General features: G+C 38.0%; 1 protein-coding gene across 7 annotated transcripts in view; it reads right to left on the reverse strand.

Annotated features, from left to right (window-relative positions):
- Positions 1-1,429: 1,429 nt before the first annotated feature.
- PIG-X (Phosphatidylinositol glycan anchor biosynthesis class X) overlaps positions 1,430-15,838 on the reverse strand; it is a 32,593-nt gene continuing 18,184 nt past the window's right edge. For 5 of the 7 annotated variants that reach the window (XR_011333580.1, XR_011333581.1, XR_011333582.1 and 2 more), the window contains 2 exons: positions 7,184-7,495; positions 1,430-2,451 (listed from right to left, as the gene is read on the reverse strand). Coding sequence is in view for 3 of the 7 variants with exons in the window: in XM_069833696.1 (XP_069689797.1) it covers positions 2,254-2,451; positions 7,184-7,495 (510 nt within the window). In the remaining 4 variants the exon portion in view is untranslated. Of the gene's footprint in view, positions 2,452-7,183; positions 7,496-8,239; positions 8,810-12,412; positions 14,747-15,838 lie in introns of those variants that run through there. The other 2 variants (XM_069833699.1, XM_069833697.1) reach the window with 2 other exon arrangements.

Genomic DNA, 15,838 nt, shown 5'->3' on the forward strand with positions numbered 1-15,838 from the left:
GAGACTTATTTGTTTTTCTTGTTTTTTGCTAGGCCGCGCTAATTTCCTTTAGTTTTACACTTGGGGCTCGAGATTAACTGCATTGGCATATTTTCATTGGTCCGTTTGAATCCTAACAGGTTTTCTGATTTTCCATTTTTCTGAGTCCCTAAGAGTGTGCTAGAGTGAGAAGTCGTGTTGAGGCTGTTGTCTGTGAGTTGTTGCACAAGCCAGATGTGTGCTGGGGAGGGCTGTCGTCTGTGAACCGTTGGACTAGAGATAAACCAGATGTGTGCTGGGAAGGGCTGTCATCTGTGAACCGTCAGACTAGAGACTAACCAGATGTGTGGTGGTGGAATGTCGACTCGGAACCTTGGTATTAGCCCGATGTGTGTGGATGGAGAGTGACTGTGGGCTTAGTTATCAGTATTGGTATTTAGTGAAAGTGGTGGCTGTGCAACTGAGTACATACAGTGGTTACTCTGACATTGTTCTTTGCGTTATACTAAATTTTGTGATTTCCTTTTGGACACATTATGTACAGCTTGCTCACTTAGTTACGAGACATTTCTTGAGCTTCCTCACTTCTGTAGGCTGACCTCTGACATTCATTTATTATTCTGTTCGTTAATATTGTATTATTAGGCAGGGCCCTGGTGGCGTGGCTTAGTCCCTTTCAGCTCTTACTGTTATGTGGGTCAATTGTGACATTATGTTAAAGCTAGAATGTGTTTATTAGTTTCACCTTACTTGCCAGAAGCTGGAGTTGTTTTAGCAATTGTTCTTTTTACTATGTTCATTGGTTATCCATTCTTTTGGCAGGGAAAGAGGAATGCGAATGGAAGTGTGTGCGTGTTGTAACAGTATTCGAAACCAATGTATTGTATTAAAGTTGGTTCCTTATTGCATATTGGTATTTTGTATATTTTAGGTTTTTGTTTTACAAAAAAAAAAAAAAAAAACTGACAGTTTTCTTCCAATTTTATTTAATTCTCATTACATAATCAGTTCAGGGATAAGTCCTAAGGGGACCAGTAGGCAGCTCGCATCACACATTTTAATTGTTAAGTGAATCTACAATGCGATATCAAGGACAAATCTCTGGAATGATAGTGCTACCGTGATGGTTTCAACAAGTGAGCATCTCTATCACTCTCTTCTCTTCTTTCTTATTCACACATACAATCACACCATTTTCACTACGAATAAGCATTATTAATTTTTCTTTGACAGCTATCGAACAGGAAAATCACATTTTTGTTATTCTCAATATTTCGTCCAGGGGGTGGTTGAAAGCCTCCAGGAGGGATATTTGAAACACTGATTCTAGACTAGCTGGTTCGATTCTGTTTTTGAGTCCCGCATGTAATGTATTTTATTTTATTACAAACACACAGTCATCCCATTCAGAAATTTTGTCCATTAGTACTGGTACAAAAGTGATTAACAATAATTTTGTCACAATTTAATAGCAGTAAATGTATGAATGGCACAGTTTCAGACATAGGTCTACAGTAAGTACTTCTACAACAATAAATTAGTATTTCAATCTGATCAATGTACACTTCTCAATCTTTAAATGTAATCTGCCAAAAAGTTTATATTATAATATAACTACAAACAGAAATGGAGACGTTAGTATTTTCGGAAAACACAAAAAGAAAAAAAATTACACGCTATTAGTTCATGTAATAAAGTACCATTATTTATATTCAAATGTTACAAATATTATGTTTTATTTAACGATGCTCGCAACTGCAGAGCATATATCAGCGTCGCCGTGTGCCGGAATTTTGTCCTGCAGGAGTTCTTTTACATGCCAGTAAATCTACTGGCATGAGCCTGTCGCATTTAAGCACACTTAAATGCCATCGACCTGGCCCGGGATCGAACCCGCAACCTTGGGCATAGAAAGCCAGCGCTATACCAACTCGCCAACCAGGTCGACTATTTATATTAATGACAATACCTATCATTTCATAAAAAGTTTCAGAAAAGTGGGAAACACGAAATTCAGATTTTACATAAAATCATCTGATTTGATGTGGAATGATTCAGCCTTATATAAGAAACAATAACTGGAGAAAAATCTAAGAAAAAACGAATATCTTCTGCTACCAGAATTGTTCAGACAAGTCTTGTGCTGTGACTAATAGTTTACACATTTATTCACTTCGGTAAAAAGTGTACAATGCATATACATGTTCTTATTATCTATATTTCAGAAGACTAGAAACAGTAAGTGAAACTTTCACTTCTCCTCAATCACACAGTTCAATGCTGCGATGGTGATGGTGACTGCTTGATCCTTTTTTCTTGACCTCTGACACTGGAGGTATGAGGCCATGCTTCCGCCATTGCAGATAGAATATAAACACATCCACCACAGGTGACAAGAAGAGTGACAATGAGAACCAGTCCATGATGAGAAGTGTTGCCTACTGGTACATGAAGACTGATGCTGGGAGAATTCTGTCAACATTCCAACCAATTCACAAATTTTCAGTGGTTTTTTTTGGGTTTTTTACGATGCTGTATCAACATCTAGGTTATTTAGCGTCTGACTGAAATGAAGGTGATAATGCCGGCGAAATAAGTCCGGGGTCCAGCACCGAAAGTTACCCAGCATTTGCTCGTATTGGGTTGAGGGAAAACCCCGGAAAAAACCTCAACCAGGTAACTTGCCCTGACCGGGATTCGAACCTGGGCCACCTGGTTTCGCAGCCAGACGCTTTTCAGTGGAAATGAATTGCAGAAGAATATGGTTTAAAGTAAAAAAAAACCGAGAAAACTGTTCTGAAAATAACTATGGTACACAATGAAGACAGTATCATTAAGCTACGACATATAAATTTAAAATAGTTAGTAAGCTTACATATTTATAATCAGAAATACAGGGAGTTCGTTCCTATGTAGACCGGTCCCAGATAGTAATGTTCCATAGTGTGGAGCACCTGTCCCAAGGCAACTAAGCAGTAAAGGGTGGAGAGGGATCAGTCTGCGCAGAGCAGCATGCATGGACTTGTCTGTATGCCAGCATATGACCATGTGCCGCCGCCAACAGATTTTGTTAGGCAGAGGTTAGAGTGGGACTGGTCTGCATAGGAACTCTATATATTCAATGGGAAAGTTCAAAATGAAAGTAGTAAAGAGGCTACAGAAAGGTTTCAAATGTAGCTTACACAACATGATTACATAATTGAAACTGATTTGGAAAAATTAATTTTAATTATGGTTTATTTAACGACGCTCGCAACTGGTGAAGTTATATCAGCATCGCCAATGTGCCGGAATTTTATCCCACAGGAGTTCTTATACATGCCAGTAAATCTACTGTCATGAACCTGTCGCATTTAAGCACACATAAATGCCATCAACCTGGGCCAAGATCGAATCCGCAACCTCGGGCACAGAAGGCCAACGCTATACTGACTATGCTACCCAAGCCGACTGGAACATACATATATAATATACACACCTATAAAGAGCATTCATGATAGCAATGTATAAAACATACATCGTGTCCTGCTTAGAGGGATCGAGAAATAAGTGCTAATTTAAAGTATAAATAATGATTTTATAACATAACTTTTTGTATAACTTGATGTAAAAACTCTCAGAGTTTCGAAGAATGGTCAGTGCAACTCGATGTGTGCGCCTTAAGTTGCTCTGCAGACATATAAACGGTATTCAACCTCCCGCTAAGTGTTCTGTAGCATTTGTGAAGTGATTAGCGCAGCTGCATTTATAATGCATTGTCTCAGCTTTTCCAAAGTGTCAACTGTATCACGTTGGTACACAACACTAGTCACAAAGCCCCAGAGGAAGGTCAATGGGCGCCAAGTCGGTTGACCTAGGTGGTCAGCCAAGGGTTCTCCTCTTCTGATCAACTTATTGGGAAATTTTGCATTCAAGAAGCCATGCACTGCTCCATAGTAATGGAGTGGAGCCCCATGTTGCTGAAAAACCGATTCTGGGAGGAGTTGATAAACAAAAATCGTTCTGCAACATGTCCAGATACACATTCCTTGTGACTGTCACCTCGGTGAAGAAGAATGGTCCAGTGACAGAATGTTCTATTGAATAGCTTGTTTCTACGATAAATGTTAGTGCGCATGAACATGCAACTGTTTTTAAACTATTGCTGCATAAACTTGGACAGTTTCTGCATCTTGTCAGATGTAAATCAAAGCAATATCTTCATCTGATTTTAAATGGTTAGCATTTATTTCTCGATCCCTCTAAGCAGGACATGGTGTATTTGGAACAAGTTTTAACCTATACCTGAGACGCATGGTCATACACAAAAAGATATCTAAGCAGACTCCAGCTTTCAGAGATGAGAGTTTTATATGGGATATTACAAAAAACAAGAAGAGTCCGAATAAATAACGACGTCAGAAGCACTCTATATACAACTTATTAAATTTATGTTATGATTCTACTTAGCTTTCAGAGATATTTTAAAATTAAATTATGGTTATATCAGCGTTGCTGGTGTGCCGGAATTTTGTCCCACGGGATTTCTTTTACATGCCAGTAAATCTACTGACATGAGCCTTCGCATTTAAACACACTTAAATGCCATCGACCTCGGCTGGGATCGAACCCGCAACCTCGAGCATAGAAGGTCAACACTATACTAACTATGCTACCGAGGGCGACTTCAGAGATATTAATGAGGATTAATAACATTTGGGTTGTAACTCATGGAATCATTGGAAGGTATAATGGGGCGAATTGTAGGTCGCCATGATTATTTAGTGAGATTATGTGAAGTGGATTTACTGGTGATTGTATTTTGCGTCACGTGTATAGGTTACGCGAATTCTTTGGTGAAAATTTATATTGTATTGGGCTTTTGTGGTAACATTCGAGAACACTGCTAATGAGCGTGAGATTTGGATATCATAACGGAAGTATATCTGGTTTCCAAAGGTTAGATTGGTTATGTTGCTTAGAGCATATGTGTGCTATTTATTCCTCTCCCTCTCTCTGCATCAGTTATTGATTTTTGTGAAATATTATGCAGATGTGTGCATATCATTTGAAGGGTTATTGTTACTATAGACGAAATGTAATTCTATCTTGTGATAGTATTCAACTTTATATCGTTCTCTGGATTAGAGTTGGTCTCTAAGAAAATACTGTTTCACGATATTGTACTAAGTCATTTATGATATTGTATGGATGTTAATGTACAGCGACAAGTTAATATTGTTAAGATACAGTGAAGGTAAAGTGTATCAATGAATGAGATTTGAGTTAGTTTGCAGATTAGTTCTTTCTGAATCTAATACAGTTCACTTTATAGTAAGAGAACACTGAGAATAGAAGCACATTTCAGGACCACAGTTGGTAGTGGAATTAGTATACAGATTGAAATCTTGTTATTATACCTTAGTATTATTTTTGTGTCATCAGTATATTGTTATCTTACATCAAATCATTTGTATATTTTTTGTTATTCACCATTCAGTCAATTATATTATTCTTGTTAAAAAAATTGGCATTTGTTATTTAATCACTTCCATTGCAAAAATTAGTGTTATTGCTTCCACTGCACCAACCACTAATTCAGTGTGCATGTGACATCTGATGCGACGGCACCTGGTGTATGTAACCCAATTTGTTCCACCCTGCACTTTATGACTTAAGCCCTTCTAGCCTTCCTAAATTTTCTAACAAGAATATGCACTGTAGAACAAATAAGAATTTTGATACCTGGAAAATTCTCTGCAAACTTTCTTTGCACTTACTAGGCAGAGTTTGTGAGCATATGAGAAACAAAGACATTTACTGTTGTATAGTAAATCGAGAAACATTAATTAAAATCACATGATGACCACAAAAAAAATTAAATAAAAATTCAACTTTTCACTTGTGCTGACTGCCAGACCTAGCAGGAAACTGAATTACCTTCCATACAGACTGGGTGACCCCAATTGTCTTGTGTATGTCCTGCATTATATTATAATCATCTCAGGTCTTGCTATTAGCCAGCATAGCCTACACAGCAGGAAGTGAAACTCATAACAGAGTTGCAGAAGTGTCATTTAGTGGTAAGGAAATAAAACAGATGTACTGTAATAAAATAATGATAATATGATATCACCATAGAACAAAATATCACATCACGTCATATTATAATATCATATCCACCAAGCGGAAACTATATAGCAGGCACAATTATTACTTTGTACACTGCAATGCATGCTGCTAAAAGCACTAACATTTAGTTAGTGCTTTTAGCAGCATGCATTGCAGTGTACAAAGTAATAATTGTGCCTGCTATATAGTTTCCGCTTGGTGGATATGATATTCGTCTCTTCCAAATTGCTAAATAATCCAAAATATTAACTTCATAAATTACAAATATTAAATCTCACAACTGTTTGGAATAGTTTTTGCTTCATGCTATCGCTAACATTAATGTACGGTACAGTACATTAGATTTATGCTTAAAAAAAAAAAGTAAATCCATGGCGCCACAGCCCTGAAGGGCCCAGACTGATCAGCCAGCTGCTGGCCTCACGCCCACATGCCGAAGCAGAGGTGGATGTCATCCAACTAGAAAGGAGGTATCGTGTGGTTAGCACGATGATCCCCCCCTGCCGTTATAGCTGGTTTGTTAAACTGGATTTTCGCTACCTATCGTAGCTCCCCAAGTGCATCACGATGCTGGGTGGGCACCAGTCCCATACAATGGCCGAAATTTCATGAGAAAATTTCTTCCCCCATGAGGACTCGAACCTGTGCGCATTCCGTAACGCGAGTCCTAGGCAAGATGTCTTAGACCGCGACGCCACGGCGCAGAACTTAGATTTATGGTTAATAATTTGAGTTATTTAATGTCGCTGTATCAACTACTAGGTTATCTAGCATCAATGGGATTGGTGATAAAGAAATGATATTTTGCGAGATGGGACCGAGGATTGACCATGAGACTTGCCTTACAATGGGGAAAACCTCAGAAAAATCCGAGCAGGTAAATCAGCCCGAGTGCACCTCTGGACCAGTAAATAAACAAACTAGAGCCTGAGCTATGCCAGTATGGAAGACATTGATTCATGTCCTTAAGACGTGCCATAATTTTTAAAACTATTACCGACACCAAGAAATTCATGAAATTAGTTTGATATTAAATAAGAGTTTCAGGAATAAAACACTAATAAGCAATGTAACTCTGTCCTCCACACTTAACTGTTTTATATGAGAGGTTGACCCAAAGACACTTGTCCTGACTGCAGGGTCCACATGGTGCACGCACTCGTTTTTCCTGAACACACTGGAAATCTCTCTGGCAGTGTAAAAGAAGGGATGGAGCACCCAGTTCCACTGTTACGTATCCTCCATGTGCAACAGGGCTGAGATATCGCACATGGAAAGGCAGTGTGAGGGAAGCAGACAGTAAGTTCTCTGTGCGGTTCAAAGGGGAGTAAACATGCACTGAATGAGGACGAGAATCCTTTGCAGGTGACTCAATGTCGATATCTCCAACAGGACATGCTTGCACCTGTAACAAAAAATCCATCTTAAAGGGAAAGTTTTGAATCTTTCTTCTTCCATCCTCGGACATTTATTTCGTAAACATGTAAGTCGGCCATGTTGAGCTACGTAATCTAGGCAGTTGTTCTTAAATCATTCTACAAGATGATCCATTTGGGAATATACCGAGTGTTTCAGACCACCCGTATCAGCCTTTTTTCTTGAAAACTATATGATACTGGTTGTTCATAAAAAAATGTTGACAACCAAAACATATGTAAAGAATCGATTGGTGGTAGTACCATTTCCCATAACAAACTGGAAGTAGGGGTACCTGTGGTCAACTTCGAAATTTCAAATGAGAACATGGGTCATTGAAGGTACCATTGGAAACTACTTTTAAAAAGAAACAACTTTTACTGAAACTTTTTTTCTAATTTTTATTGTTTACTCACAAAGCAACAAAAATGGTATCTTCTGAGAAATGGTGTCTGTTTATGTACGTACACTCTTCACAGTAAGTGTTTAAAATGTACGCCACCCTGTGCTAAACAATGTTCTGATCACCTCCTAACATCTGTGATTGCACTTCAGCATAGCTGAGAGACCCACAGGCTTCTCTAATTCTTTGTTTCATGTATTCTATAGTTGTTGGGCGCACCTGGTAGACAATGTCTTTAATTCTCCCTCACAAGAAGGCTTGCCACTTGACTCAGGATTGCACCACAATACAGTGTTTAGAATTCTGAAAGACAACAAATTTCATTCATACCATATTCATCTCCATCAGGAACTTGGAGGACATGACTTCCAGACTCGTGTTGCTTTCTGCAACTGGCTCCTGAACACTGACTGTGATTTCGAGCTCAGAATTCTGTGAACTGATGAGACAACTTTCAAAAGTAATGTTCAGGTGAATCTCTACACTGCCCATTACTGGTCTCTGGTTAATCCATACTGGCTATATGAAGTGGATTACCAGCATGTGTGGCGCCTCAACACATGGTGTGGCCTCCCTGGACACTGAGTTGTAGGACCATACTTTTTTGAGGAGAACTTAAATGGTAGAACACATGCTTCCTCTGTAATATTATGCACCAGTTGCTTCATGATGTTCTCCTTGCACTTTGGTTAATGATGTGGCTTCAGCAGGATGGCTGTATGGCTCACTTTTCACATAGGGCTCGACGAGTTATTAACCAGTTATTTCCCCTACTGTGGATTGGACGAGGAGGAACAGTAGCTTGGCCAGACATGTTCTACCAGGTGCGTCCAACAACTAAAAAAGACATGAAACAAAGAATCAGAGAAGCCTGTGGGTCTCTCAGCTGTGCTGAAGTGCAATCACGGATGTTAGGAGATGATCAGAATATTGTTTAGCACAGGGTGGCGTACATTTTGAACACTTACTATGAAAAGTGTATGTACATAAACAGACAGCATTTCTCAGAAGATACCATTTTTGTTGCTTTGTGAGTAAACAATAAAAGTAAGAAAAAAAAGTTTCAGTAAAAGTTGTTTCTTTTTAAAAGTAGTTTCCAATAGTACAGTTACCCTTAAAAAGAATGAGACGATTCTTGGTTGTCGGAAGTTAAAGTTCTACAGCGCGGTTCACTCGATATCGACGTATAACGATAAGTACCATGACAAATAGAACAAGAATTGTTACAAGGACCACAAGGACAAGGACCAGAATAAGGATCACGTAGAAGACAGCCATTTAAGGCCACGATTTCACAACATAGCTCGGGTAACAAAATATCATTGCTTCTCTGTACCGAATGGCAAATGCCTGCTATCGGATCTACATTCTGGACTGCTGCTGTTACTGTCTTGTCTCGGTAGCTCATATAGTAGCGTGTCGGTTCCACCGTATAACCGAAATGTTTCGTGTTCGATCCCAGGTAAAACTCTTTTTTTTATTGAGGTGTAATTAAGTTCAGAGTTCCTCGACTGTATAATTTGTCGAAAAATATGGAGAAATGAGGGATGATACTTTAGTGTAGATAATGACTATTTAGCGTGATATAGAATTATTGAAATAAGGGGCATCTTGCACAGTAAGAGTTAATAAATCAACCCTAAATTAAATATTTAAATAAGAGGATATAACAGGAAGTCCAATTATTGTTGCGAAATTAATTAAATTAAATCTAATTACGTTAAGTAAACAAATCCCAAGTTATGACACCACGTTGCTACAGCTAAATTCTATGTTATTAACATAAGCATTGCATAGGTCCGTGCTTATGCGTTGGATGACAAAACCAAACATCGAAAGTTCGAATGTTGCCGCGGAATGTAACTTCTTGCTTTTTATAATGTAAATCAGACTTCTAACTACAATCATTCATATTTCTTACATTATTTATTAATATTTATAGCCAACATTGAATTTGTAAAGAAAAGACTTTAGAAAGCTCATATGGAATTTGTGATCTGTAGTGACATAAACATAGATTATCTCTCGGAACTTTTCCGTAAAAGTAAATTAAATTCACTCCTTGAAACTGGAAACCTTAGTTGTAGAGCCATTTTCCCACCCGCATAAAAGCTGAAGTAGCACAGCCATTGATAAAAGTTTTGTACACAGAATTAGACTGAATTCCTATTCGACAGAACCTATAATCAATGGCTTGTCTGAACATGATAAATAAATCCTAAGTGTTTCTAATGTCACTGAACAATTTCAAAATATTAATTTAAAAACTAAAAAAGGGTCGTAAATGCTGTATCTAGAGACTATTCACATTTATGTCTACAAAATGAATCATGGAAAAACGTATATGATACTGGTACTACTGATATTAAGAGTAAATGTATTGTATTTTTCACTTTAATTTCAGAATCATTTTAGTGGATGTTCTCCACTCAATGTTGTGAAAAAATTCAAAAGTAAACACATGTAGATAACGCAGGGACTTAAAAATCTCATGTATTAAAAAGAAGAATCCATATGTAATGAGTTGCAATGTAATGATCCTCATGTTCTTAAATACTACAAGAAGTACGGTGTAATTTATCAAAAATTATGAAAGAGGGAAATAGAATACATTCGAATAGAAAAGTACAACATTCAGATAATGCAACTAAAGCTATTCGGAATATTATTGAAGTTAAACTTGTAGATATTCTAAGAAAGAAAATATTTTTTCATTAAAACCAGTGATTATAAACTAGAGGACCCCAAATCTATTGCAAATTCTTCTAATGTCTTATAGTATATAGTACAGAAATATTATTGACAACTTAAACATTCAAGATTTTGCAAAAGATACTGTAATTCGTTATTTAACAGATGCATTTAATAATTAGTATTAATATATGTAATTAGTCAATAACAGCAACAGTGCTTTTTCATTCAATCATAACATGAATAAAATTGAATGAACATTAAATTAAACACTATTGCAAACACGTAGATAAAATAGTTAAAATCAACTGAAGGGGTGAGAATGAAATAATCCACAGCCACACTTTTAACAAAAATTGTTTTGTGCGAGTGCATTTCTTACACATATGGGAAAGCTACTAATAAAATATTGTAATAACTACTCAACAAATGATATAGCCTAAGGACTCTAAACCTTTGTAAAAGTTTGTCTGTGTGGCTTAGGAATATTTTTTAATTTCATTTTAATTGTTAATTTTTAATATATATGCATTTACATTATATGTGTGTATGTATAAATGCATTCATTAGATTAACGTTTACAATATTATAACTTGTAATTTTGTATTGTCTGTGATCATTAACACTTAAAACTTGTAAAACTCTATTTCAAAGTTATTTAAGCAAAAAAAAAAAAAAATCGTTGTGTAGACTAGGAATCGAACTCGCACTCTTCTACACGAGACGCAGAAGTCTTAGAGTCTGAGCTATGGAAACGACACGAAAGCTTTCCTTTCTGTGCGGAGTGTCAATCTAGTCATGAAGGTCCATTGTCGATTTAACTACACGATTTATGTATATATTTATCTTTTATTTACGTAATATTATCATATTTTTTGCAGTTTTTGAAGTGAATTTCGGAACGATGCTAGTAAGGAACCAAATAGCCTGAATTTAAGTAACTCAATATTCGTTATCTTGTGTATCAGTGCTCTGGTCTCCGATCATGCGCAGTGTCTTACATCTGAGACTTAGGAATATTCAATTGTCTCATCCTTTTCTAGGGAAACTGTACCTTCAATGAACCATGTTCTCATTTGAAATTTCGAAGTTGACCACAGGTACCCCTACTTCCGGTTCATTATGGGAAATGGTACTACCATCAATCGTCCCACAATCTAAAACAATCTTTGCTTTGTAGATCATCAATATCTCTCAGTCACTGTGCATAGACATCATTCTTCACAAAACCCCAAACAAAGAAATCGAGTGGCATTACGTCTGGAGAATTTGGCCACCATGACCTCAGCAGTTGATGTCGAATGTTATTCACCAACTCCTTTTCCTAAATGAGGTAATGTGCCAATTTGCCTATGTTGTTTTCCTGCTGCAAATGTGGTATGAACAACAAATGTGATCCATTTATGGAGATCCACACTGCGTAATCCCTGAACATAATGCATGCAGATAATGGTAACAAGTTGTGTATGGCATAGATATCTCTGTGGACATTCATCTAAGAATCTTCTTGAGACTTGCTGTTTTACCAGTGCTAACAGGAGCTTCAGTTTCGATAACATGCTTGTTACCACCATTGTACGGCATGTTAACAGATCCACATTCTTCAGATGTGTGGCCTCATAACCTTGTAATATGAAACTCTCCAAATATTATACTCATGATTAAAATGACGCTGAACTGATGTTACAGTTTAAAATTTTGCAAACCACAATACATATTTTGCTAGTCACCTTGCATTAAAAGGTGTTTTGTTCATTCAATCAATACTATAGAGAGACCATTTACAAAAAATAGTTATGGCGGAATCCTTACCATATTTCCTTCTCCCACGCTCACTGTGTGAACCCCTCTGTGCATTCCCCTCCGTCGATCAGCAATTAGAGTCTGTCTCTGAACTCAGGTAGGGAGCACTAGACCCACTACTATCGTCACTCCCATTGGATAACGAGATGACTATGTTGTCTACTACTGCATCAACCATAAACTCCTGGTCAAGCTATTTGTCTTCTACACTACTGTTTGTGAAAAGTGCAACACCCAGAAAGAATGGCCTGAATGACTCCAAACTCGGGAGATGTGTAGAACAGTGTACCACCTATAATTGATTACGTTTCCAGAGAGATGGAGTACACATAGGCCCAACAGTGAAGTGTCTTGTGTCACCAGCAAGGTCAGTGTTATGCCTTACTCAGTCAGTGCAGAGCTTCCAAACGAAGTGGAAACGTGAAAGCTAGTGCAGGTATGCCTTGTCGATGTGGAAGGGCGCAATATCAGCACGTGAGCGAGTTTGAACGGGACAAAATGGTTGCTCTCCGGGAAGCAGGTTTGTCATACCGTGACATTTTGGCTCGTACAGGGTATGCTGCTACAACAGTGATGTGTGTGTGGAACTAGTGGATAGAAGAGGGTCGTACACAGAGATGAGTGGGTACTGGACCATGTAATGTGACCACAGCATGGGAAGATCACCATCTTGTCCACATGGCAGTGATGGACCTTACAGCTTCATCCACATTGTTGAGTCGATATTGGAGTACTACAACAGATGTGGACCTATCTGCATCAACGGTTCGTCACCGTCTTTTGAGAGCTGGACTAGTGGCTCGCATGCCATTGCGTCAGTTTCCATTGTCCAGAAACCACCAAGATGCTTCAGACTGCAATGGGCACATGAACGCCGTCACTAGCGTGCTGAGTGGCAAAATGTAGTGTTTTCGGATGAGTCCCACTTCAATTTGTCTTACAATGATGGCCACATAGGTGTTAGATGCTACAGTAGTGAACGAAATCTGAGAGCCTGCATTGTTGAGCGGCATAGTGGACAAACACCTAGTGTGATGGTTTTGGGCACCATTGGATACAATATACAATCTCGCCTCCTATGTATTCAGGGCAATCTGAACAGCATCCACTACATTAGGGAGATTTTAGAACACGAGGTATACTGCCTCTCCTTCAGACAACTCCTGATGCCATATTTCAGCGGACAATGCCCGGCCACATGTAGTGAGGATTGTGCAAGCCTTTTTCGAAGAACAACGGGTATCACTGCTTCCCTGGCCTGCACGTTTGTCAGACATGTCGCCCATCGAACATGTTTAGGATATGGTTGGTCGGCAACTTGTTCGTCATGGTCCTCCAGCACCCACTCTTGACACTTTGTAGACTTGCATACAAACTGCATGGAGGGAGATTCCCCAGGAACATATCCAGGCCCTCTTTGATTCTATGCCACGATGCATAGAGGCTCTGATTGCAGTGCATGGAGGCTTCACACCATACTGAAATCTCAGGGTCGCAGATCAGGTACAGTGCTGTAATTCTAATCATTTGTGTATTGTCATGTACCTTATCTGTGGTATCAATTTCATTTCAGTCACATGTATCCTTCTTGGTGTTGCAATTCCCACAAACATTAGTGTATTTTCCACACATGCTTACAACATTTCCTCCATTTTTCGGAAGGACATCCATTCATAAGTTTTACGAGTAAACTCTTTTTCTCACCTAAAGATGTGCCAATACTCTGGTTAGCTACTTGATCTTTTATATCACCCAGACCAACTCGATCGAATTTAAGTCGGGATGATATGGGGGAAGCCAAAAGGGTATGCAACCATATTTCATTATGAGTTCATCAACTACGTATCTTCATTTGTGATGAACTCCTTTCACTATCTGAAGCAGCTGCGACCTCGTGTCTGATTCAATGAAGTAAATTTCGTGTTTCCTCAGCCACTCCACTATTTTGTGTCGAGGAGTTGCTGTGGCAGGTCTCTTATCTATCTCTACATTGTGATATGTAGCGTTATCCATCAGAATAATGGTAGGAGATTTTAATTTAGAGAGGAGTTGATTCTCCATTCATCTACAATAATTGTCTGCATTCATGGAGGTATGATAATCCCCGTGTTTTTGTCATCTTTTAAACACCAACAATGTATCTTCCACGAATCCCCTCTTCCCTCCCACCATGTAGCACTATTAGTCTTTCACCTTTTCCTATTTTAGTTACAATGTCTAATTCCTCCTCTGCCTGTCAGCATGATTTCACGGAGTGTGATTCTTGTATGTAGGTTTCGTCTACATAAACAATAGGCCTATATTTGTCTTCCCTCCTGTGTTTTCTTATTTCGTTCAAATAATGTGTTCTCCACACAGCAATATCCAATCTTTCTATCAATACTTTTCTATTTTGAATCTTTCGTACATTACTTTTAACACTTGAATATATATATATATATATATATATATATATATATATATATATATAATTGATTAAATGGCGAACGTACTCGTGTTAATTATGTAAGCATGTGCAGCTTACAGCTGTTTCGGTGCTACTTGACACCATCCTCAGGAAGGCTCTGAGGATGGTGTCAAGTAGCACCGAAAAAGCTGTAAGCCGCACATGCTTACATAATTAACATGAGTACGTTCGCCATTTAATCAATTATAAATACTTTTCTATTATTTTGGCACTTTTTCCATTTGAAGCCAATTTTCTTTAATGTCTGACATAGAAATTCTCGTCCACAGTGAATAACCTGAGCTTCTTTCAAAGCAGTTCACAGTTTTCCAACTGTAGGACATTTTTTTTTTCATGGCATAAAATGCACGAATTTTTTGTGTTATGGCACAGACTGTAAAATTGTTCACTTCTATTCTTTTCTTCCTTCCCCCCTTTTTTCCATTGAGTGTAGAGAGAGATAGAGATCCCTTTGCTAAACTCTCTATCCCTTCCTTCACAATTCTGCCGCACTCTTTCTGAAACTCCAGTGGCTTCACTTGTTACACTTGCAACATTAATGTCCATCTTGTGTTCTTTCTGCCTTTTAAAGAAATGATGCACATTGTATACTATTTCACGGGCCTGGCCTCTTAGCAACCTGCCAGATTTAGATGTCGAAGGCAGCCTATCCTAAAAGACTAAAACTTAAATGCAAAGCACTATTACTATTATTTATTTATTTTACACTTCACTACGCTTCACTTCACTCAGCCACGACTGTATGTAGGGGAGAGTGGGTAACAACGAGACATTTTTCAGAATATTTGAATTTCAACAAAAATTTAATTACTTATTTACTGTTGTTAAATCTCGGTACAATCTTTATTTGTTGAACATACTTGGAACCTAATGAGCTCCACCCAACTTTAAAAAATATTTATGAAAATCATTGTTATATTTTGTATTGCATATTGTCCCATTCCCGCCACAGAGTAGAGGGAATGGGA

The sequence above is a fragment of the Periplaneta americana genome, chromosome 8, assembly GCF_040183065.1.
Source record: "Periplaneta americana isolate PAMFEO1 chromosome 8, P.americana_PAMFEO1_priV1, whole genome shotgun sequence".
Taxonomy (NCBI): domain Eukaryota; kingdom Metazoa; phylum Arthropoda; class Insecta; order Blattodea; family Blattidae; genus Periplaneta; species Periplaneta americana.